We start from the raw sequence: 25,289 nt of genomic DNA, 5'->3' as shown, positions 1-25,289 counted from the left end.
GTTAAATTTTAATTAATTTAACTTTTATTTTACTACTCGTCCTTACATTGAATACACATTTGGCAGTTTTAAATGAGAAATTATTTTCGGAATGTACAAGTACAAAACATACTTTTTTTAATATGTTTATGGAAAATAATTTTCACCATATTTAATCTTGATATTAAAAGAATATATGAAAAATAGAGCTATGAAATGAAAATAAATGCCGTCATCGTTCGTCGTCAACTGATAGACAGTAAGACGAACGTACGCATCTTACTAACTACCAGTTACGACGAAGCGTATTTTAAATAAATATATTTATGTGACTGATATAGGATTATAGTGTATTTCCAGAAATCGCAATCGATTTTCGTTACAATATATTTAAGCATAAACCATGTCAAAATTTTATAAAATATTTTTGTCAACAAGAAAAAATTAAATAATATAAAAATTAATTCCAAGTACAAAACAGGAAATAAATCAAAATATTTACACAACATACATTATATTAAAAAACACTTATTTTCCCCTACTTTCTGTATATATTTTTTTTTTGTTCATAAATTTTTCCTGATTAAAATGTGACCGTTGTCATCATATCTCATCATCTTTTAATTAATAGATAACATACAATAATTTTCTTTTTGTTAGAACGTTCTATTCAATATGTAAAAGTTGTATGTTATTTGTTTTTACTCCAAAATTGATCTAACCTACTTCTTGCACGGTCGAGAACGTCCGAAGCTAACATTCTTCCGGCCGAAGGTGAAACCATCTCTACGTTCGGCACTTCCGTGCTTGGTGGAACTTTAGGTGCTATAATGAAATGTTTCGGACTGTTATTATGTTTAGTAAGTCACATATACAAGTTAATAAAATAAATTAGTAAAATAATAATATCACAAAATATTAACATAGAATTTAGACGCAGAACATTAAATGCCTGTTGGGAAGTTGACTCATAGAGATGAGCACATTTTTCTATACTTATTATCATAGAAAAAATATCTGATAATGCTAACATTTAAGAGCCTCTTAACTGTAACAAATAAACAGCAATTAAAGACAAAATAAATATTTTAATTTAATGTTTATCATACAATATTTCATGGTATGCATACTGCCTATTAAGTAGGATAGTGCATTACAATTTAATTTTAATAAACTTGTTTTTGTAATAAATAGATTGTGGGAAATAACTTTCTAATTGTGAATGAGCAATTACTGTATTTTCATACTTTCCCTTTAACAACAGAGTTGTGCCAGTCACCTATCTAATACCTTTGAGGGGAAGTTTTGAATTGAAATAACATGACGTCTGGTTTGCATCAAAAATTATTATATAGTTAATTGGGGCCGCTTGCCCCTAAGGTTTCTATATCTAGTCTCAGATTTCATCTATCTAATTCCATTCTTGAGATTAAGGGCAGACAAACAAACAACAGTGGAAATTTATACTACAATGTTTCAATGGTCTACAATCTTTTTCAAATTGCAGCCCAAAAACTCTGACTAAATAAATTTAAAAGTCAGAAATTATAATGTATACAAGCAATCTGATACACTTTATTAAACAAACAAGCAACTAAATTCCCATTAGGTTATATTAGGACTAATTAATTAACATATTATTAATAAATTTGGCTAGAGCCTAGTTAGTTAAGTTGCGACCTTATATTGAATTTAATTTAGAATATCATCTGGGTAGTGTAATTGCCAACAAATCGGTGCAATAAGCAGAAGTTGCAATTTGAACTTGATACAGCAGCTTAACTGCTTTTGTCTAGTCAAATAGTTTAATTATATGTTAATTAATTAGACTTAACATAGTAATAAGAATACACAATTCCTGGGTATGGTGCTTGCATGGATAGAATCCAATCTATATCTGATTTGATTCCAAAATGCAACTTATTGTAAGCTGCATTATCAACTTCTTAAAAATTTTTCATACTCTGTAGGCATTAAGTGACAATAAATTCCAATTAATATTAGTTCATTTCTATCAAATTTTTAGAAAATAGTTAAAATATAAGAATCAATGCATATAATTAAAATACTAAAACTAATTCATGAATACAGAATACATGAAATTTGTAACTTGCTATAGAAAAACTCAAAACGAAACATTTAATAAAATATATAACAGAAAATTCAAAGCTTCTTCACTTCATATATTGGGTAGTTTGGAAAGTAATTTCGTTTTTTCCATACAAAAATAAACGCAATATTCTTATAATAAATAAATATTTTACTGAATTATATATCGACCATTTTGGTCAAATACCTGTTGTCATTGTTTCTGGTAGTAGCACGATTTCACATTCATAAAAATTTTGATCGTTGTTTACAAAAAACTGATCCAAGTGATTTTTGACATTGTCATTTTAAGTAAATGTCTTACAGTTAAAAAAAATTTGTATAGACCGGAACAAGTAATAATCTGAGTGTGCCCGATCTGGCGAATATGGTTGGTGCGATAACACATCCCATCTAAGCTATAACAGTTTCCGACCAGTTACCAAACTTGTGTGAAATTTGGCATTATCGTGGTAAAACACTACACTTTGTTTGTTGATCAATTCTGGCTTTTTCTGTTTGACGATATTACTCAATTTGTTTACTCGATTGCAGTACGCTTTCGAATCAATTGTTAAATTGTCTGGTAAGAGCTCAAAAATAAATTTCTTTAAAATCCCACCATAGAGAGCATCTCTCATTAGTAATGTGTGGAACCCATATATCGAGCTTTGAAACGAAACCAATTTGTTTTAAGTAATAATAAACGGTTCAATTTAACAGATTTAATCTCTTAGTGATTTCGTGTGTTGTTATACGGCAGATTGCTTCGATCGGTACCTTTATTTTGTTTTCATTGGCTTCGAATGGCCATCCAGAAAGTGGTGTAGCTTCGATATTAAAATTGCCAGAATGCAATTTTGTAAACCAGTTTTGGCACTGTCGTTCTCTCAACGCATCTTCTCCAAACATGTACCACAATTTTTTTCTTGTTTGGACAGCATTTTGATTTTTTAGTTATAAAAAAGCAAAATATGCCGAAAATGATGCTTTCGATTTTCCATATTTGATGGGTCACCGAAAAAAAAACAATTGTACGGAATCAAACAAAACTTTTTACAAATAAGCCTTAAAATGTCAGCTGTCAAAGTATATAATGAAAATGTGGTTTAAAATAAAATTGGCTGGTAAAAATACATCTAATCCCTCTAGTAATAAAAAAACGAAATTACTTTCTGAACAACCCAATAGTTGTACTTCAAAAAGTTATACATGAGCAAACTCGTCGAAACATGCCAATTCAGAAAAAATGATATTTAATCATCTACTGTAACTGTAAATGAGACTATGCTATGTATTATGATCTTTACCTAAAAGAGAATTGGTAGAATGGCTTCATCCAAATGTAACTCTCCTTGAAAAGCAAAAGTTTCACTAGTAACAAAAAGTTAATGGTTATTGTTTGTTGGGATTGTGAGGGTATCCAGATAAATGATTTTAAAGAGAGAAACAGAATCATAAATGGTGAATGTTATGCTTGGTTACAGAAACTGTAAAATGTTGCCAAAGAAGAAAAATGAAAAAACTGAGTCAGGGAATAATAAGGCTCATCCATATAGCTACAATTATAAAGGAGATAGTTCTTGAATGTGATTTTTTCACAGAAATTAGCCATTCTTTCTAGTCTCAGCTATTATCTGTTTTCAATATAGAAATCTGATTTAAGAGGAAAAACATTTCCAATGATGAAGTCTGCTGTTTTATGATATTTTCAAATCTAAAGATAAGAAATACTATTGCTGCTAAACTGAGAAGACTTTTTCAAGAATGCATAACATATATTGTGATGAAGAGGAAATAAATTGAAAAATAACTAATAATACTTGATTTTCTTGAATGTTTTTATTAACTTGTTTAAGCTGGAAACTTTTAGACCTTTCTTTGATATGTACAGTACATATGGTTTAAAAAGGAAGATATAAATAAAAGATTCAAGAGAACAAATAGAGATAAGCAGAACATACTGGAAGAATGTAGAATAACCAATGGACAAGAAGAGCAATGAGACGAATGTCCAGAGAACGGAGAGAAAGAGGAACAGAAAGACGACAAGACGACCTCAAAAGAAACGAGATAAGATTGACAAAGGAAGGAAGCACCAGAGATGCCTGTATCATACAGTGAATAATTATATTAAACCTGATGATATATTTACATTATAAAAAGATACTTGTGAAATGTCTAATGTATTTTTACTTATTTATATATTTATAAACGAAAAAAAAAAAATAACGAAATTTTTATAAGATATTTCCTACCAGATTCACTAGGGGCAGGTTCCACTTGTGTAATAACTGGTTCTGAATTTACAGCAGATGGAATAATCTCTACAGGTTTACTAGGTACCGCCGGGGGACTTTTTGCTCGAACGGGTTCTTCGCCTAGAGTTATCACATAATTGCATTAGTTAAAAAGTAATTATAAATAACAATGAGTTAAATTTTACAGTATTTTAAGCAGACAATTTCTAAATCGTTACAAAAGAAAATTTATAAAATACAAATGATTGAATTTAAATATTTAGATATATACTTTCAATATTATTTGTCAGTTTAAACTTAAAAACAAAATGCAAAAATTATATTTAAATTAAGAAAATATAAATAACTTATATTTTAAATAACATTCTGTGCAAAAAATAAATAAAAATAATGAAAAATTTATCACTCGTTTTTAGTTTTTTAATTGGCAAAAAGGGAAAGAAAAGAAGGAAAAAAAAAATTATAATATTGAATTTTATGACAATTTTACTGTAAAAAAGATTTACAAAGTGTAAAAATTAATTTCAATCAAGTTTTTAAAAAGAGTTTCGACATTACATTAAACAATAATTCATTTAATTAAAGGAAATTAATTTTGTAAAAAATATCGGATGAAAAAAATTTGCAATTGAATATCTTTCAATAAAAAAAAATTAAGATATTTTACAAGTATAATTATTACATTTAATGGATAAAATATTAGGATATTTTTAATAAAAACTGGACATCACTCCAAGGTTTTCATTAAAATAAGTTAAAAAGATTTTTTTAAGTTGATTAAAATATATGAAGAACAATCATTGTCAGAAAAATTTAAAAATAAAATTAATTGTAATTAAAAATATATGTTGTAATTACTGCAAGAAATAGTTTTACGAAATTCTTGAAGCACAAAATAATTGCATTAGCTAATAATTGTTGTAGGAATCTTGGTATTAATTGGAAAATTCTAAAATTATAGAAAGCATAGGGATATTTCTAGGAATCTTGCAAGAATGTATTGCCGTGGATATAAAAGAGAATGTAGAATTTCATTATAGACCTTCCGTACAATTTGTCAGCCGACGCTTATACTAAAAGTGCATCTAGGTGGAAGCGACTAAGCAAGCAAGCCAATGAAATAGTATGTTTCACACAAAACAAACTGTCATTGGCTTGCTTGCCACATAAACACACCCTAAATTGCTATTAAGTATGATTATTATTAGTGTCATTAAGCTTACATTCGATCTTGACGTAATGAAATTTCTGTATAAACGGATTCGTCATATTTTCTTTAGACGTAGTGCTTTTAAAATAATTTTATGCTCAAGTAAAAACAAACAATAAAGCTTAAGACATAAATCATATTTTTATTTACTGACTATAGGATTTCTTATGGAGTCTAACAGAATTTGAAATGATCACAATTTGCAAAATTCCATTCCTAAACTACCATATTGGGTTGTTTCTATCTGTTTTCTTGTTAATTCTGTACATTTTGTTATTTAATGTATAAATTTTATTATAATTTAAAGTTTAACTAGGACATTTTGGTATCACATTAGTATTTGTATCATTAGTTGTAAAATGGCATGGGTGGTAGTATGGATTATTTGTTCATCTAGCTTCAGTTTTGTCAATTATGTCAAGTCTAGAACTGCATTGACGTAATATTAGTCTAGTCAACATGAATGTAATATTAGGAATGTCATCCCATGAAGATTCTGTTAAAGTAAACAGTTTTACACCTTATTTCTCTAGCAATTTATTAACTTTGGATGCTACCATTTAAGATGTATTTAATGCCTATCCTCACGCAGTCATACCGTATTTTACGGATTATAAGAAGCACTTTTTTCTTCGAAAAATTGCCTCCAAAATTCAGGCGCGTCTTATAGTCCGTAGTGTCTTATAGGTATTTTTTAAAAATTGCTTAAAAATTAAGGTGCATCTTATAGTCCGTAAAATACGGTATATTTAATCATATAAAACAAATTACAAATTAGAACACATATTCTATACATTTAAACTTAACAAGCAAATGAAACAATGAGCTTTTGTAATGTTATATTTAAGATTCTGGAATGAAACATTCAGAATCTTAAATATTAACATTACAAAAATTTTGAAAAGTACATTACATAAAATTAATGGGAACCAAGGTTTACAGAAAGCTTGCCATTTTACATTTCAGTGGTATCCCATGACCTGTTCAATTCAAGAAATTGGCTTTCAGGACACTAATAAGATGAGTGTACACCAGTGGCATAGGGTAGTGGGGATGGCAGGGGCGGCCCGCCCCAGGCGGCACTTTGAGGGGGCAGCAAAATTTTACAATAAATAATAATACCTAAATAAGGGAGCAGCTGACACTCATGCCACGCCACTGGTGTACACACTTTGCAGCCAGTCTACATGAATAGCGAGCTAAATTATGAAGAAAGGCAACCGCCCAGCATGGTTAAGACTATGGTGGAAAATCTGATAAGAGCATTGAGGCTAATTCTCAGCATGATAAAAAAAGAGAACAAGGAAACCCAAAGTTGGCCGGATATAACACACAGCTAATTGGTATACACAGCAGAATAGTTTAAATGATGAAGAGCAATATTTGTTTTAAATGGATCCCCATGGTGTTTTAAGTGCTATGTAATGATAAGGACCATGTGACTTCTGCACAGAAACCTGGTGCTTATATTGTGCCATTAGAAGACAGGATATAGGGGACTGACAGGAAATATGTTGAAGCAACATCCACGAATGTAAACATTACAATTAAAGGGCATGTTTACTTAGTAATAAAAGGTTTACAATCAACAACACTAGAAGTTTAATGTATTTGGTGTGGACAAAACCACAGTATTTGAGAAAAAGAAACACTAGAAGTGTTTACAATGAACGTGGGATAAAACTGCAGTGGGAAAAGACTAAGATTATCTCTCTAGCATGTGATATCACAGACTTACGATTATTAGAAATAATTGAAATTTATAAGTCATCTAAACAGGGAATATATTAATTTCAAAGAAGTTGAAGATCTTTCCAATGAATGGTGGTTGTTTTACGAGATATTGCACTAAATAGAGTCCAGATGGAATTGTGCCGATATATACTGTTTGCACGTTACTTATATTATCTCATAAATTTAAGCATTTTTTTGGCAACTTTATTTTACTAATGTTTTGGTTTGTTTCTTTAATATTTTAATGTGTAGCAGATATGGGAATATCCTCATAATGGAAAGTTTTAAAAAATTATGTAATATTTTTTTTTAAATGTGGAAGGTTTGAATTCTGTTAAATTCAAACCGACAGATCATGTTATATTTTAATTTTATGTAATGTTCTGTTTAAGAGTTTGGAATGCTTATTTCCTCATTAAGTTTAAATGTATAGAATGTGCATTTTAGTTTGTAATTTGTTCTATAAAATGATAAAACAAATCGGGATAATGATTAAGAAACGAAAGTTGGCGTGGTAACTTGTTTATAAGGAACATTAATGCTATTAAATTTTAGTGGTTAAAGGTCAAGAGGTGGGGATATAGACGGGGTCATGCATTATATCCGAAGTGGGGTTAGATATAATGAAGATTTACCTATTATTAGCATTCCCAATCTTTTTTATAAAACTTGTCTACTTTCAAAATTAAGCTTTTTGCCATCTCATAATAATTAACTATATGAAAGTTTATTAAAATAAAATTTTTTAATAGATGATGCCATAAACAATTTTAATTTTGTATCAATATCTCTTAATGTTTTTCATTGGAAAAGTTACCCAGTATATTGATAGATTTTTTTAATAGCAAACCTGCTGAAAGTCATTATACTTGCATTGCCAATGATGATGATGATAACACTGATGTTGTAAGCATCATCTCCAATGTTAAAATAAAAAAAATACACCCTAGTCACAATATGGCTTGTGCATTACCATTTTTACTTGCGTGATATTGGTAACATAACTGTTATTGAATTTGTGGGCCCAAGATTGAAATGACCATCCTCAGTCATATATATATGACGTCTGTCTGGAAAGTTTGTAAACTTTTTAAATTATGCACCAACTGATAACTGAATCTGAATGCAGCCTACACAGCTCTCTAGAGACAAGTTTTGTGTACTATTTACCAAAAGCAGTTTGTTCTATCTTCATTTATTGTTGTTACATTCATTTGTGTAAACACATGTTGATTGCATTTTGTGATTATCTTTCAGTGAGTACAAATGAGTGAAGAGCTTCTGGGATGGGATAGGTCTGATGAAAATTTCATAAAAAAACATCAACACTAGGGATAAGACGTGGATATGATGTGGAAACAAAATGTCAGTCTTCAGAGTGGGTGGGAAAATCTTCACTGTGGCCCAAAAATGCACAACAAGTTCATGGGTCTTGCTCACTGTTTTGTTTGATTCTGAAGGTGTCATTCACCATGAATACTATCTGAGGTGATGAAATGTCTTTATGAAGCAATGAGGAAGAAAAGACTGCTTGGATAGAACAGCATCATGACAATGCACCTGCCTACACATCATTGCTGATAACAGAGTTTTTGGCCAAGAACTCAATGCCACTTGTTCCCTAACCTCCATATTCACCTAGCAGGACTAAGCGCCAGCAGACTTATTTTTGTTTCTCAAATTAAAATCCTCACTCAAAAGTCACCGTTTTGAATCCATCAATGACATTAAGGAAAATTCACTAGTGAATTTTCCAAAAGAAGTTTTTCAGGAAGTATTCTTTTCATGACAGAAATGCTAGATTTGGTGCATAGACTCAGGAGGAGACTACTTCATAGGTGACAAAACTGACTAGTGTCTAGGTAAATGCAAACAACTTCCATTTTCAAAGTTAGGAAACTTTTCGGACAGACCTCATGTACTGTATACCACACCAGAATTTATTTACTGGGAATATGGCTGTATATGGATATTTTCGGTGCAAATATGCTGAATGTGTCTACTTATGCAACATGTAACACAATATGTGACTTTACGAAATTCTTCTGAAATGGGATGTGGTTTTTCAATTAAAAAAGTTCCTCACTCTTGATTTAGGACTATGACAGTCAATGTGATTGAATTTGTTTTTTATTTAAAACATTCTTCTTTTCCTTCAATTTCCATTCTTTGTACTGATCAGATTACGACACTAATGAATATAAGTTTTTATTAGAATAAGTCAAATAAAAACTTATTTAGCAATTGCAATATCTATTTGTAATGAAAAATTAATTTTACCTAATTAACATTGACTTTATTTACAATCACCAACAGTGCAGCCAGATTAATATGTAATAATTTGTTAATTCTCATCTATATTGTTATTGAAGCAGCTCTAATACAATACATATTAAATTATGAATTCTGCATTACAAATAGAATAGTATATAATTTTGCTTTTACAAACTAGTTTGCTTTGTCTTCTTTGTCCCATATTATTTTTTAATATCTAATTCTAGTTTTATCTTGGTTATATAAGTCAAATTTCAAGATTAAGAATTCTGTAATAACAAGCAATTATCTTGTACTTGTACAGTACATATTTTTTGTATGTATAAAAGTGTCTATAGGACAATTTGAAAAGAAGTGCAGGTTATATGTTAAATTGCAATTACAAACCTGTGTCTGTGGAGTAATGGCTGCTTTCATAGGTACAGGTTGTACTGTGGACAGGTTATGCAAAGGTTTTACTTTGTTCTAGAAATTTTCTGCAGCTTTGGATTACACACACAAAAACATGATACTTAATAAATTTCAAAAAATAAATCTTGTTTTATAAAATCAATAATCCGGTATAATGATTATTATTTTAGCACCATGCTTAAAACATCTGTACTGTACTTAAAGATGTTAGATACTTTGGTAAAATTCATCTAAGTTTGGCTCATTTTGGTCTCAACACGTTAGGTTAAACAGTGAGTGCAATTTGCAGTCCATAAATGGTTGCATTTAGCAAAAATACTTTGTCGTTTCTGCCACAATATTTCATCCTTTATATATTTTGGATAAACTGTTATATCTTACGATCCTTACAGTATTAATCCTATCTATTCAATCTAGGTATAATTAATTAATTGATGATTTATCTTAAATACATATATATATAGGTCTTTAGTCTTATATATATATAAAAAGTTCTGAGACTGAGCCTGTAGTGATAGATGGAGGCACTGCATAGTCATGAGTGTGCAGAGAGAGCATAAGAGAGAGGCACTTGATGTTCATGAGTCACTATGCAAAGTGACAATGTGCTGCATTAGTTGGAAATTGTGTTACACAAGCTTTGTGATGATGTCCTAATGTTAATGATGATGTGCCTTTGTGATTTCATCATGGGCCTGAAACTAGAGCAGAAAACTAACAAAATTTTGTGTGAAATTGGCAAGATATATCCAGTAGCATGCATACTTCAAAAGAGACAAAACTTCACTGGAGGATGATGAAAGGTCAGTTTGACTATCCATGAACACAATCCGAAAACTGTTGAGAACTTTTGACATCTTATGTGTTAGGATCATTGGATAACGATCAAGGCAATGTTGTCATAGTCAATGTGTTATATGGAACAGTGCAGGTGATCTTGACATATGAACTGAACATGTGCCTGGCAAAGTTTGTGTCTAAGCTCCTGAGTCCTGAGCAGAAGATACACTATGTCCAGGTCTGCTAGGATCTCTGTCAGCAAGCTTCTGATGACCAAACCTTCATCTCCAGGATTAATATCAGCGATGAGAACTGGATCTATGGCTAGGACCAAGAAACCAAACAGCAATCTTCACAGTGGAGGAGCCCAAAATTGTGAAGACTGAAGAAGGCAAGGCAGGTCTGATTTATGACCAAAAACATGCTTCCATAAATGCTGAAGAATGTTTTTCAACATTTGTGGGATTGTACACCAAGAATTCATCTCTATGGGCCAGACAGTGAAGGCTGAGTTCTACTGCAATTTTCTGAAACATCCAAGAGAGGATGTTTGGCACAACTGTGATGCCAAAGACTTCTATTGGATGCCATAGAAAATTGCAGTAGAACTCTCACCAAGACCTCAACTGTGGTGCAGTGACAATTGGATGCTCTACTATGACAATGCTCCCTCTCACACAGCACTGAAAACACACATTTTTAGTGAACACCAAGACAACTGTTGCCTCCCAACCTCTGTACTCAATGGATCTGACGCCCTGCAATTTTTCTTGTTTCAAAAGATGAAATTCAAGTTGAAGAGTCACCATTTGACAAAGTAGAGGACATTCAGTGTGAATTGCAGATAGTATTGATACTTTTCAAGAATGGGACATTCAGAGAGCATTTCAAGCTTGGCAGAAATGCTGAAATTGATGCATCAATGCAGAAGGGAACTATTTCAAAGGCGATGAGTGTCAAAGTTAAATAAATAACTTGTTTTTTATATGCCTAGACTCAGAACTTTTTGATCACACCTCAAATATTATTATTGAAATATAATTTGGGGTAATAATATAAGATATATTTAAATTGTTACGGTCTATTTGAAATTTCCAACACTTATGCAAAAAGTTTGAGATCATAAAACAAAAGAAAACATCACTTGTAGGTCACATTACAAGAATTTTCAACTTTTTTTTCTGTTCTACTTTGTTCAACTTGACTAACTTCATTTATTGCTTAATAATGGCAGTGGAATGATACATATTTAAGATTCATCACATCAGCTCTATTCTTATTTTGGGAAAGACTACATATTCATTGCCTACACAACCATTCTATTTTAAGAAACTGTTCAAACAAAGATTCAAATGATGCATTGAGCACAGGTTATGAAAATTAAAAGTTTTGAAAATGTTAATATGTTGTTAAATTAATATTTCTTCAATTTTACTTGCAATTTATGTTTTAAATTAACTACAAGAAACAATTCTAAAATGTTGAAATGTTTAACAGTTTGGAAATTATAGCATTTAACATAACATTACATTTAGAGTTTCTCAAATGGGATGGATCCCAGTTGTTTTTTAACCCAAAAAATCGTGCAAATTTCTTAAAAATTCACTTATTTGTTATTTTGTGTTAAAGTTGAGGAAATTTTGCAATTAGAAAGTATAATTAACTCATAAACTGCCAGAATACATTTGTATTTATTAATTTTAAACCTACTTATTAGTTTTTTAAATTTTTGCTCGTTATGGCATGTCACAAATGGTCAATAATCAATAAGTAGCTTATTTGTGACAGGACTCTGAAAATTCTTTACTTGTCAGAACCTGTAATATCTGGAATAATTGTGCTTATGCTGTCTTAATTTTTAACCATGCCCAATAGCTTGAATAACTGCATAATGCCAGGTCATGCAAATTGCGCGAGGCTACAAACGAGTACGAAGTCCGCAAGTATAAAGTTTTTCTTCATAAACTTAATTATTAAAGACAAACGAACTGCCGAATTATCAAGCCGTAAGCTTGATGTTTCTATTAAAGTAGCCGAGGTAGACAAATCAAAAATACTAGCGAGCAAAAGAATACTACAATCTCGAAAACGAACTAGAAATCTTCCAGGCTATGGGTGAAAAAACACGTAACATCCGTCTTCTCTTAAATGCATTAAAGACGATTCCACCTGCAGGAATCGAATCGGAATGGACATTCTCGGTAGCAGGACTTTTCATTAGTTAAATAAGAACCGGATCGAGTGATCGGAGTATTGACCATCTTTGCTTTTTGAAATCTTATTATAAAAATTTACAATAATATTTTGTATTGTGTTTTATTTAAAAAACGAAAATTATCTTTTAAGTTAGAAGTTTGATCTAAGTTCATTTTTTTAAAATTTTCGACTCGATTCAAAGCATTTTGTTGTCGTCGTCGTATGCAGTTTCCAGCAAATGTTAATAAATTTTTTCTATTTGTGAAAATTTCTATGTAATTCAAAAGTAATTTTTAATATATATTTACACAGCATTAATATGATTTTGGAGGTTGCAGAATGTATTAAATTACTTTAAAAAATGAAAAATAATTATATCATTTGATTTCAAGATATTTTGTATATCTTAAAAATAATTAATTCTATCCCGGGATCCCGGGAAACAGTTCACTTTTATCCCGGAATCCTGGGACAAGCAAAAGACCGGAAAATGAAAAACCCTAATTACATTAATGCACTTTGGAAATAAATTTGGAACATTTTATTTTTAATGCTGTAATTTTATCATTTATTTTTTTATAAATCATAAACTACGATACAGTTATCATCATTTTTATAATATCTGTAAATAAGCTGTTATCTTAAACGATATCTCATATTACAAAGCAGTTTAAGAAAGTCCAAAAATCGTTTTATAATAATTGTTTGGTCATTTGAACAGATTAATAAATAACTACTTTGTAGAATTTAAAATTATATGATGAAAAATGATAAAATGATAGAATAAGAAAAAATTTAGAGCACTTTAAGCCACATAAAAATATATTTCTTGATTAATGTATCTTTACATTAAAATTCTGAATGAAAAATTTTGAAAACTTAAAGCAATTTTAATTTTAGAAAATTTATAAGCATTTTTTTTTTTTTAACTATTATTTTTCTATATATAATGTAAAATTTTGGGGTTGTTAAAAGTTGTTTTAAACCATAAATCAGTGAAATTGTCATATGCCAGGATTATGATTGTGGATAGGTGTGTACTTTCTTTGGATGAAATAAGAACAATACCTGGAGTTTGTCCATCAGTCCATTCTAACCCTTTACCTGTTTCTATCGGTACAGTCCAAGATTCTGGATCTGGCGATTTCACTCCCGTAACTTCTTCTGGAGACCTAACTGTTGTTAGCTGTACTGGACCAGGAAGAGGTTCAGCTTGTGAGGAAGAGTCTAAATATATAAAATTAACTTTATTAATTATGTATTTTTTTTTTTTAAATCTCAAAATAAAATGAGATTTTTGTATTTTAAGACTCTCATTAGAATGAGCATTTTATGATAATTTAAATATTTTCAGGGATATATTCTTTCCAAAATTTGTGTTGTGATATTCTCAATATTATGTACTTTGTGGCTACTTAATCTATAATTTTTTACATTTAATTAATTATGCATATTAAATATTTTTAGTTTACACTTCATTTATTGCTTTTAAACATAGGGAAAAAAATTACATTTATATGTGAACCATAATAAAAATAATCTTGAATCATATCTAGCATTAATATTACACGATTAACACCACTTATTTGGTTTGGAATTGATAGTAACTTATTAATCCTACAAGATTAGTATGCTGCTGAGATGACCGATGCTAGAAATTAAGCATTAAATTCACCTTAATAAATTACTGTTTTCAAAACTGTAAGTTATTGATGCTAATATAACTATCCAAATTTAGTAGAATGAAAAACAATAACATTTTCAATACAGCAACTCTGTTTTTGTAGCTTAATTTTTCTTGGAAAATCATTGTTAAGTGGAGTCACTGTAAATCAAAGTCTGATTTCTCTTAGATTTATTACAAATTATGTCTGTTCATGGTTATACAGTTTGAACTACAAACTGCCCTCATTTTACACCAGTGATGTGTTCTTGGAGGAGGCAGTGCAAACAAAGTTGGCATAAAATAAATCTGATTCAATAAAAATTGAAGGAATCCAAAAAGAAAAGAAAGTAACCTTAATGTTCAGTTGATAGTTTAAAAAATTTCAGGATATTTCCAGTCTTTTCAAGACCGTCTTCAGTGTATGATTTCACTTCACAGAATAATTTGAATATTAATATATAAGAAACTAGGACTAATTTTTTAATATTTAGTCGATAGTTTAATTTTTTAAACTATCAACTGACAATTAAGATTAGTTTCTCTTTTTTCAAACTAAATCTATACAGTATTATTATGGAATAAATAGGGATGAATTCTATGTATCCACAAATGAATATATATACAGTCGACTCCGCATAAGTCGTCACCTGGATAACTCGACATCATCGGTTAAGTAGTCAGTTTTCTGTGGTCCCGGCCGACTTACGTAGGCATTAATGTTAAAAAACTTTGGTTTATTCGACACCGTTTAACTCGTCACCACTGGATAAGTCGACATACTTTTGCTGTCCCACACTCCGATAAGTCGTCACCCCCTCCTGAAAAAATGAATTCACTCCGCACGTGTGGTGCAAACTCATTTTTTTCAAGAGGGGAGTCGATTTATTTATTAATATATAATTAATATATTTAATAATATTATAATACATTAATATTATTAATATATATACATATTAATAAAAATGCCTTAACATTTTATGTATTTTTATGTATAAAATAATAACAGATAAACAAAAAGAAAATATACAATCTACATCAACGTCACACCGGAATCCAATTTTTCATTTTCTCACGCTAGAGGCATTAAGAATCCTTAGATGTTACTTGCCAACAATTGACAATTGCGAAGATGTTTTCAAAATGTTCATGATCGCTGAAAAAGAAAGTCGAGACGGTTAAGTGCTCAAAACAAACAACACTAAACGAATTTTTCAGTTTTTCATCTACGGAGTAATTGTAAATGGAGGAAACAATGTATTGTAAGCCTATACTACTGTATAACGCACTACTGTATTTTCCTAATTGCAGTGTTGTGGTTTTATTTCCAACTTCGCTTTAGTCGTCACGTCGGATAACTCGACACATTTCCACTTCCCCTCGGGGTGTCGACTTATGCGGAGTCGACTGTATATACATACATACATATTTTCAATAATAATAGTGAAATTTGACTAATACAAAACAATATCTTATTTATTTATAACCAAAATCAACAATGCAATTTTTTATCCCACTGCTATATCAATTTCATATAGCAACATCAGTTCTGCAATGATGGCCTTAGTTGAAATGCTGGGCTAGACTGATCATACATCTTTTAAAATATGTTATTTTCCTTGCCTTTCTTTTCCTCTTCATGAGAATTTCATAATAAAGTGCTAAGTCTTTATTTAAAGTCTTCCTAAGCCACTTCACTCCTAGTCAGGGCCCACTTCACAACACTCTTCGATCAATGAGGTGGCATTAGTCAACTAATGACAACCCATTGATTTAAGGGCATCGGTAGTTATTATCTTTATAACACACTCTGGTTTATCATCATTTGTCTCCTCTTCTGTTTGAGTGTCTAAATGTTTTTACTAAATTTGCTAACTCCTACATAAATATTTGTATTTAGCATTTACTAAAAGTATTCTACACATCACGGAAAAAGATTTTTCGTGGAAAATTTGAAACCATTATCATCAATTCAATTTGGTATAAATCAAACTGGTGTAAAATGAACACCTTGTATGTAACAAAACACAGAGATAATGAAAAAGTTACATTTAAATACAGTATTTTGTAAATCATAACAGAAAATTTATAACAGTCGTAAAAACAGGAAATCACAAAGTGAATAGTCAATAATTTATTAAATTTCATAGTGTGTATCAAATATGTGATTCATGTGATTCAAGTATGTACTGTACTATGTATGTAATATTTGTCAAATAAGTATTGAAAGATTTTTGACATAGGTGATTAAAAAAACTGAGCATCTACATCGTATCATCTGTTATGTGACTTTTTGACTCCCTTTTAAAAACTTTACATTAAGATAGCTAATTATTCCATTTTAACATCACTGGTTTTTATCTTAAAAAATTTAATCATTTACCATTTAATCTTTCACTTTTTAAATCCATTCCATTAACAGACGGCAAAGTGTTTGGTCGGGTAGCATCTTTTTTATCACTTTTTTCTACTACAGTATTAGTTTTACCCATAGAAGTCTCATCTGATAAACTATCCTTTGAAGAATCTTTGCTTTCTTTCATAGTCGGTTTTTCTTTATCTTTATCACATTGAATAGTTTTTGCCTCCGAAGTAGAAGGTTTCAACCATATTTTTCCATCCTCTCCGTTAACTACGGCAGTTGCCGACGCAGAAGCGTGTATTGGACGGGGTTTAACGGCATGAGAAACTTGTTCCGAAGTTTTTGGTGTTTTGAAGCTAGTTCGACCTGCAATTCAGAAGGATAAGTTATTTATTAATAAAATATTATCAATCACTTTAGTCATTCGCTAATTTATAAGATTAAGATATCTATTTTTAAATTCATTTATCGGAGTTTTTCAATTCAAAACTTCACTTTTAATGTGTTGAATTTTTGAAGTTTCACAACTCATAAATACAGCCTTCTAAACAAGATTAAAACTGAGCATCTACATTGTATCATCTGTTATGTGACTTTTTGACTGCCTTTTAATGGGATGGAAACATTTGAAAGATGTTGTAAAAACACAAATTATAACTTTAGTTTAGGAAGCATATAATAGAAGTGTAAAAGTTAGATCAAAGGAGGCAGAATTATTATATGATAAGTAATGAATGTAAGAATTATGGTGCCTACCAGTGGCCAAGCAGTTCCATTCCCTAAACACTGGTAGTTCGATTGTGGGTTTGCACCTTGCCAGCACTGGCTGGCCAAGTGGAGTTTTATGGGTTTTCTCCATGTCTTTAATGCCTAAATAGGGGCCAGTTACCCCTCGAAAGACCTCCCAGAAGGCATCCCCTAAGCAAATTGCCCAAGTGCTGCATTACCGTAAGTAACAAAACGAAAAGACTAAACAGTAAGAATTATGGGGTAATTATATACATATTCTTTGAATTTAAGTCACAGTATTGCAAATAAAAAACATGCTAAAGAAGTTTATTAGTATGGAAAAGAGTTACTGATTTAGCAGTTAATATTCAGCAGATTTGTGTTTTCCATCAGTAAAGCATATACTGGAGTTTATTTTATGATTTCTTGGTGTATTTTGTTTCATTTAACATCTTTAATGTTATAATTTTTATTTTTAACCAATGTGGAGAAAGAGATTTAATAAATTATATGCATTTACCTATTTTATGTTTTGTATCCTTTTTAGTGGGAGATTCAGATGGTCCTGCTAAATTTTCCTTAGGTTTAGTGCTACTTTCTGGAATACTAATAGATTGCTTGGTTAAATGCTTGGGAGATTTACTGTCTCGTTTCGAGAGACCTAGAGTCGGTTCGGCCGATTTGGGACGGGCTAAAAAATATAATTGTTTAAATTATAAAACATTATTATTAAAATAAACTTTGTAATATAATTTCTTATTTCATTTGATTGTAATTAGTAAATAGTTTTAATTACTTTTAATATAGTGTATACTTTAAATTTAACATACACCCTGACTTTAAAAAAAAATTTTTAGAGGAAAAAAATTAGAAGAAAACATGATTTAATAGAATTTATTAAATAAAAATAGTATTTTATTTTTACAACAGACTTCTGTTTAAAAGACAAAATATATCGATTCCAAGACTCATCTTTTCAGGGAATAATGATTTTTATAGAATGATTTTCAACTGAAAAATCCGTAATGCCTCCTCCTTTTCATTTGTCTGCAGAAGTTTGCATTCAAAGTACTTTTATTTCTTTACATTGCTTATATTTAGCTTTACAGTTATCTGTTCCTTCCCAAAATGAACAATTTCTAAATTTTTTTAAGAGTGATGAAGAATATCTTAAATTTAAAATGCAACCTAACTCTAAGTTAAGAAATGTGAAAAAATTTATCTTAAATTCAATGTAATATATTGTTTTTGCCCCGTGGACACTAAGAGGGCCTTTTTAGCAAGCCCATTATGAGTTTGGCCAGGCCCAAAAGGGACAACCTGGTAGTGAGGGACAGGTCCAACATATCTGGACAAGACCACCCTGAAAATTTTGTGGGGATTTATAACCTGTCCGGACTCGATTCCAGGTCCCCAAAGCAGTAGGTTGCCACCTTACTGTTCTGTCATCTGACCATCACATAATATGGTATTATAAAATAGTCCACAATTTAGAATAATAATTTATATTCTTATATAAAGCTGATGTCTTTGTTTAAAACCAATAATTTTTCTAAAATATTCGCAAAGTCATAAATTTGATGTACAGTACTTTCCATTTTTGTTCAAATAAATTACTTTTGAATCTAAGTTTTTAAAAATGTATAAAAATGAATATCAATATAAAGTAATTATATATTATCTTTATTGCAATTTCATTAAGATATATTATAACATATTTTGATAATAGCTTTACTGTAGGGGGGCACTCAGATCATCACTGTGGTTGGTGACTTTTTTCCTCACTTCATCCGACTTTGATATAATTGTTAATAATTGGAAACTGTGTAATATTTTCAACTAAAATGATGAATCTCAAGCTAATCCTACTAGTATTATTAATCTCTGGAATTGAATCAAATCCAGGACCGTTGCAGAAAACACCAATGAAGAGAGGTAGACCACCAATAAATCGTCTAAAGCAGCATTTCTCAAAGTGGGCGATAACGCCCCCTTGTGGGCGGTGAGTAAATCTAGGGTGGCGCTGAAGGCAGGGTACCAAACGGTGACCAAAGGCAAAAGTTGAGGTCACTGACAGCCGCTCCCTTTCCTCTGTTAAACTGATAAGAGGAAATATTGCATTTTATGGTTTCCAGATGTTGAGAACAATGTACGGTAAGGGCACAAAGTGTGAGATTCATAGAAAAGTTTTCCTAAGAATATTTCCAATCCTTTCTCACACAAGAGAAAATGGGTTAGGGGCATTGGGTATAACTTTATGGAACAAAGGGGGCGGTGGATCAAAAAAGTTTGGAATCACTGGTCTAAAGCAATCAACTAACAACGCAATATCATCGGAATTAGAGACAAACCTTATCACGGACTATATTGAAATAAGAAGAACAGAATTACCAACTCAGACAGGCGAGAAATCTAATTAAAACCCTTCGATAGAGCTAACAACTACGAAAACAACAAGCATTTCAACTACAGATCTATGTAAACCACACTCGTACCCAGCAGAATTCAATATACAAAAAACTTAAACCAACACCTTAATGTTCGCTGAGAGATTTATTAATTTAACTAACGTTTTCGGCTTACAGAAGATGGCTTATTGAGTAAGCCGAAAACGTTAGTTAAATTAATAAATCTCTCAGCGAACATTAAGGTGTTGGTTTAAGTTTTTGTATTGTGAAGATCCTAAAATGGCGCCGAGAATTCGGTTGTTTACAAAATCGCTACCTCGGGAAATTTCGGAAAGTCAATCGGAGCAAGAACGCGCATCGGGCTATAAACCGGACATCTGTAAAGCGTGTCTTCTAAAACAAACACAACGCGGTAATAAACGACGAAGGGAATGTCGCGGTGCTCGTATACAAGAGTCGAGATGTAAACAATTAACAAAAAAGGGGAGTAAGAAGAGAGACAGATGGTCAAGGACACCTGCTAGACCATATGAGCCCGGGATCGTCGCGAAAGGGGGGGGGCAGCCACAGAACGTTGGCGGATCGGTTCAGCCCGATGTCCGCGAGAGGGGGGCAACCTGTGTAAATTATGTGAGTAGCTGTCAACGCCCGGGAGCCGTCCCCGGCCGAATTTGGTTTTCGTCTTGCTTAGAAACAGTAGACTGACCAATCGAAAAAAGGAAAAAGGGACTTAAGACCAATCAAGAGGGAAGATTCGGGGAAAAATCGTATAAAAACCCCCGTATCAAGGTCAGAAGGGGAGACGACGGAGCTTTCTACCCGGAAGTGGACGACGGTACTCCAACCAGCCACCTACTCCTTCGCCGACGTCCGTCACCGACCCCATCGGACTCTCCTACCCGACTGCCCCGGGGCTTTACCGACGACTCCGACAGCCTTCTCCGATCGCCGTCATCCGGAGCGCCTTCTGCCGCAGACGATCTAGATCGCATCTTGTACTGTAGGCCTACCTTGTAAGTTTGTTTTGAGGTTAAAATAAACGGTTATTGTAAGACACTTGTCATCTTTGCCTCTGCCGCCACCACCCACATACGATCGGTCCCTAGGTTTTTCCTGACGTGCAATTAACTAATTGCCCCCATATGTCGGCAGCTTACAGTATACAGATCTATGGTTGAAAATTGTAGAACTTAATACTATCAGAAATGAAAAATTGGAGAAACAATTTTCATTTATCCGAGAGGAAATTAATGTAGTTCATAGTGAAATAATTAATTTTAAAAAACAATTGCAATTTATTAACGAAAGAAATGAAAAGATTGAATTAGAACTAACCAAATTACGTAATGATAAAGAACTAATGCAATTTAAGATAGATACTTTGAATAATGCAATAAATAATAATAAATTAATAATATATGATTATGCAAATAAATTAACGGATGTAAATCATAAAGAATTATTGAACTTCTCGACGCATTCTCTGAAGATTTACATGCGATGAAAATGAAGACATAAAATCTATCTATAGTATACTTAATTCTAAAATTAATATTAAGTGTTTAACTCTGAAATCAGAACAACTGAGAAATAATATTTTAATGACATTTAATGATTGAAACAAAATACATTACTGGGAGAGTGGCAACATGTAAATATGGCAGCCGATTTAGTTAAAAACTCACGTAATAGAAGAAAATCACTATTACTATATTAATTAAAAAAAACGAGTAGTTCAACCTAAATTACGAGATGATTATCTGTTAATAAATCAGCAAAAAATTACATACAGTTTTATGCAAAATCAATTAGTATATGCTGATGATTTTTTAGAATATACCCTTCAAGGAAATTTAATAAATCAGAGTCCACAATAAAAACAAAAGAAAATAATGAAACAAATAAGAATGGAAACCAGGGAAATGTACAACTAAAAATAGCAAACTGGAACTGTCAAGGATTAATAAGAAAAACTACTAGTAATGACTTCTTACATTTATTAAGAAACTGATATTCTGGGTAGTACAGAAACCTGGATAATCTCTCCAATCGAAGATTTAATTAAAAATAATGAAGAATACAAAACTATATCGACAATAGCACAAAAACCGGACGGCCCAGGACGTCCATAAGTTTGATACTAAAAAGAAATATTGGAGAAATAAAATTTATTCAGAAAACCACTAATTATATAACAGTATTATTACAAATCACTAATCCAGATATAAAGTTTCTAGAAAAAAAAATTGATAATAATCATGCTGGTCTACGTACCACTAAAACAACTACAGATTCTAAATGATATTTTTAAAGATTTTGAAAAATGGAAAAATATTTCCCCATATGTTCTAATGATAGGAGATTTGAACGCTCGAATAGCACAAAAAATGGACTTGGAATATAGGGGACCGAATATGCTAATTCGAAATGCACGAGAGTCTAAGGATAAAAAGCATAACAAATTAGGAATCCAATTACTAGATTATACTTACCAACTACAGTTATATATATTGAATGGAAGAATAAAAAACAATTATCCGTCAGAAATAACTTGTATAACTAATTCTGGATGTTCGGTAATTGATTTAACAAGATGCTCCGAATTATTGGCAGATCTATGTACAGATATACAAGTTTTAAACTGTGACTTATCGGATCATTTTCCTGTAAGAACTTCTATCGAAGTGGCGAAAGATCAAGCTTACAAGAATAAACCCGTACCCTACCAAGTAACTTATTATAACTATCAACAATATCAATTACAAATTAGTGAAAGAATTAAGTAGTGGACTAGAAGATGGAATCGACAAATATTTACAATTGGAAAATTCAATAAAACAATTTATAAAAAATACGTAAAATAAACAATACAAAATCTCTTATATTTAAAAAGCCTTGGTTTGACTTCGACTGTTATATTTGAAAAATTAAGAAGAACAAAGTCTTATCACTATTCAGAAAATTCTATACAATCGATTCATTTAATCACCACAAAAAACTAAAATCTATATACTTTAATTTACACACGGGGTGTATAAAATATAAATCGAACTCACTTGTGCCTATTGACCGGTGTGAAATAAATAACTTCAATTCAACGAACGTTTTCTGGACGCCTTCCGTGTCCTTCTTCAGGTTAACTGCTGGATTCTATTATTTTTAAAAAACTGCGTTCCGATCTTTTAAGAACAAATTCAAATGAAGATAGTTCGAAAGCGCGATGACCATCGCGCATGCGCTATATCTGTCGTGCTCCTTGTCGTACTGTATCATATTCTTTTTAATCTTTTTATTCTTTTTTATCTTTGGGTCACATGATTTCATGTGTTATCGGACCCAAATAAATCTTTATGCATCCTCTTGTAATAAAGTTTGCCAAGCAAGCGAAAGAGTTATCTCGTCGCGTGAATTAATGCATGTTGTTTTAGTTTGCGCTTTATGTATCTCTATCGCTTCCAGCCATTTGAGATGTTCCATCCGAGTCGTTTTAGTTATTAGCGTGGCCCCCGCGAAGTCCACATTAATGCCCGGTTCAGAAGCGTACACTGCAAGCGACGTGGTAGCTCTGTTGTATCTTATATCCGCCTCATGTTCTTTAACCCTGACTTCCATAGAGCGTTTCGTTGATCCTATGTAGATCAGATCCCTATTAAATCTCTCGTCCTTTATCGGGATTCGGTATACGCCTGCCATTCTATTCGGGTCCGATGGGTCCTTTCCGTTACGTAACAAAGTGTAAATGGTTGGGCCTCTCCTATAAGCAACGGTGACCTTACGTCTCCTTGCGATAGACGCGTATACGGATTTCAAGGTCGGGTTATATGTGATGGGTATTCTCTCCACCTCCGTATTTTGGTTGTTAGTTTGTGCCACTGCAGGTGCGTTTTGGCTCATTCGTGCTCTTTGGCGTTCCGCCATTCTTGGAATAATGTTGCGGTAGCCGTGTATATCCGCAATCTTCTCAATATGTTTCAACTCTTTCTTAAGCGCTTGTTGAGTGGAAGAGTGCGTGTATGCCCGTCTGACCAATGATCTAAATGCTGCTATTTTGTATTGGATCGGGTCGCATGAGTCACTCGGGATGTATGTGGGGCTTGCACATTGTTTGCGATACACAGAGGTATGGATGTTGTGCGAGTCAATCCTGATATCCACATCCAAAAAATGCACATTGGTATCACTATGTTGCTCAACTTCGATTGACAGACCATACGTGTTATCATTCATCTTTTCTACGAATTGCGCCAAGTTCGGTGTTGTCTTCCATACGATGATGACGTCATCTATATAACGTCTGTATAGTAGGATATCGTTGGTGAATCCCGGGAGTGTTTTGGATTCGAGTTGTCTCACCACCAACTCACACAAGTCCCCTGACAGTGGACTTCCCATCGGGACACCCCGCGATTGTGTGTATGTTACATTTTTAAATTGAAACACCGACCCGTAACACATGAGGTGCGCTAATTCCAACACATTCTGGTGAGGGCTGTGTCATTTACTTTCGTAAACAGGAAGTCTCGAAGTGCGCAAAAGCACGGTGGTATCTTGATGGAAGGATACAACGATTTAAAATCCAGCACCGTTATGTAAGCTGGGGAGGTGATCTGTTTCAACTGAATGATTAATTCTTCCGGATTAGAGATGGTGAACTGATATCCGCTCATGTGTGGAACAATTATGTTGTGAATCGCTTTTTCCAACTTACGGGTGGGAGCCTTGGTTTTATCCACAACCGGACGAAACTGTTGGCCTTCTTTGTGCGTTTTCGCGAACGCAAATAATTTGGGTACGTCCGGGGTATCCATTGTGATGTTCTTTAGTTCTAGCTTCTTGGCCAATTTCGAGCACGACAATCTCTTAACTCGTGAATGTAGTTTTTCTACCCAGTTACTTCCAACCTGATTGCATTGAGTTGCGTCTATGTATTCCTTCAGCCCTTTCTCGTATGTTTCCCTTTTCATGATTACTATGTTCTTGGTTTTGTCTGCTCTGGTGATCGTGACCTTGTTCAGACGTGCCCATCTAACCGTGCGTTTGATATTTTCTCTCAGAACTAGAAGTTCCTTGGAACTCCTGTTGTTTTTAATTTTGAGTGTGGCCTCACCGACACGCAGAAAGAATACTACAGATGGGTAGCCACACTCAAAATTAAAAACAACAGGAGTTCCAAGGAACTTCTAGTTCTGAGAGA

General features: G+C 32.1%; 1 protein-coding gene across 1 annotated transcript in view; it reads right to left on the bottom strand.

Moving 5' to 3' along the window:
• Positions 1-670: 670 nt before the first annotated feature.
• LOC136983149 (fibrous sheath CABYR-binding protein-like) overlaps positions 671-25,289 on the bottom strand; it is a 126,971-nt gene continuing 102,352 nt past the window's right edge. The window contains exons 13-17 of the mRNA XM_067279792.1: positions 18,208-18,378; positions 16,980-17,324; positions 14,002-14,160; positions 4,326-4,448; positions 671-804 (exon numbers count right to left, since the gene is read on the bottom strand). Coding sequence (XP_067135893.1) covers positions 671-804; positions 4,326-4,448; positions 14,002-14,160; positions 16,980-17,324; positions 18,208-18,378 — 932 coding nt within the window. The remainder of the gene's footprint in view (positions 805-4,325; positions 4,449-14,001; positions 14,161-16,979; positions 17,325-18,207; positions 18,379-25,289) is intronic.

The sequence above is a fragment of the Centruroides vittatus genome, unplaced genomic scaffold (genome assembly GCF_030686945.1).
Source record: "Centruroides vittatus isolate TY-2023 unplaced genomic scaffold, ASM3068694v2 contig_877, whole genome shotgun sequence".
In the NCBI taxonomy this organism is placed as follows: Eukaryota; Metazoa; Arthropoda; class Arachnida; order Scorpiones; family Buthidae; genus Centruroides; species Centruroides vittatus.
This window is presented reverse-complemented; position numbering and strand designations above follow the sequence as displayed.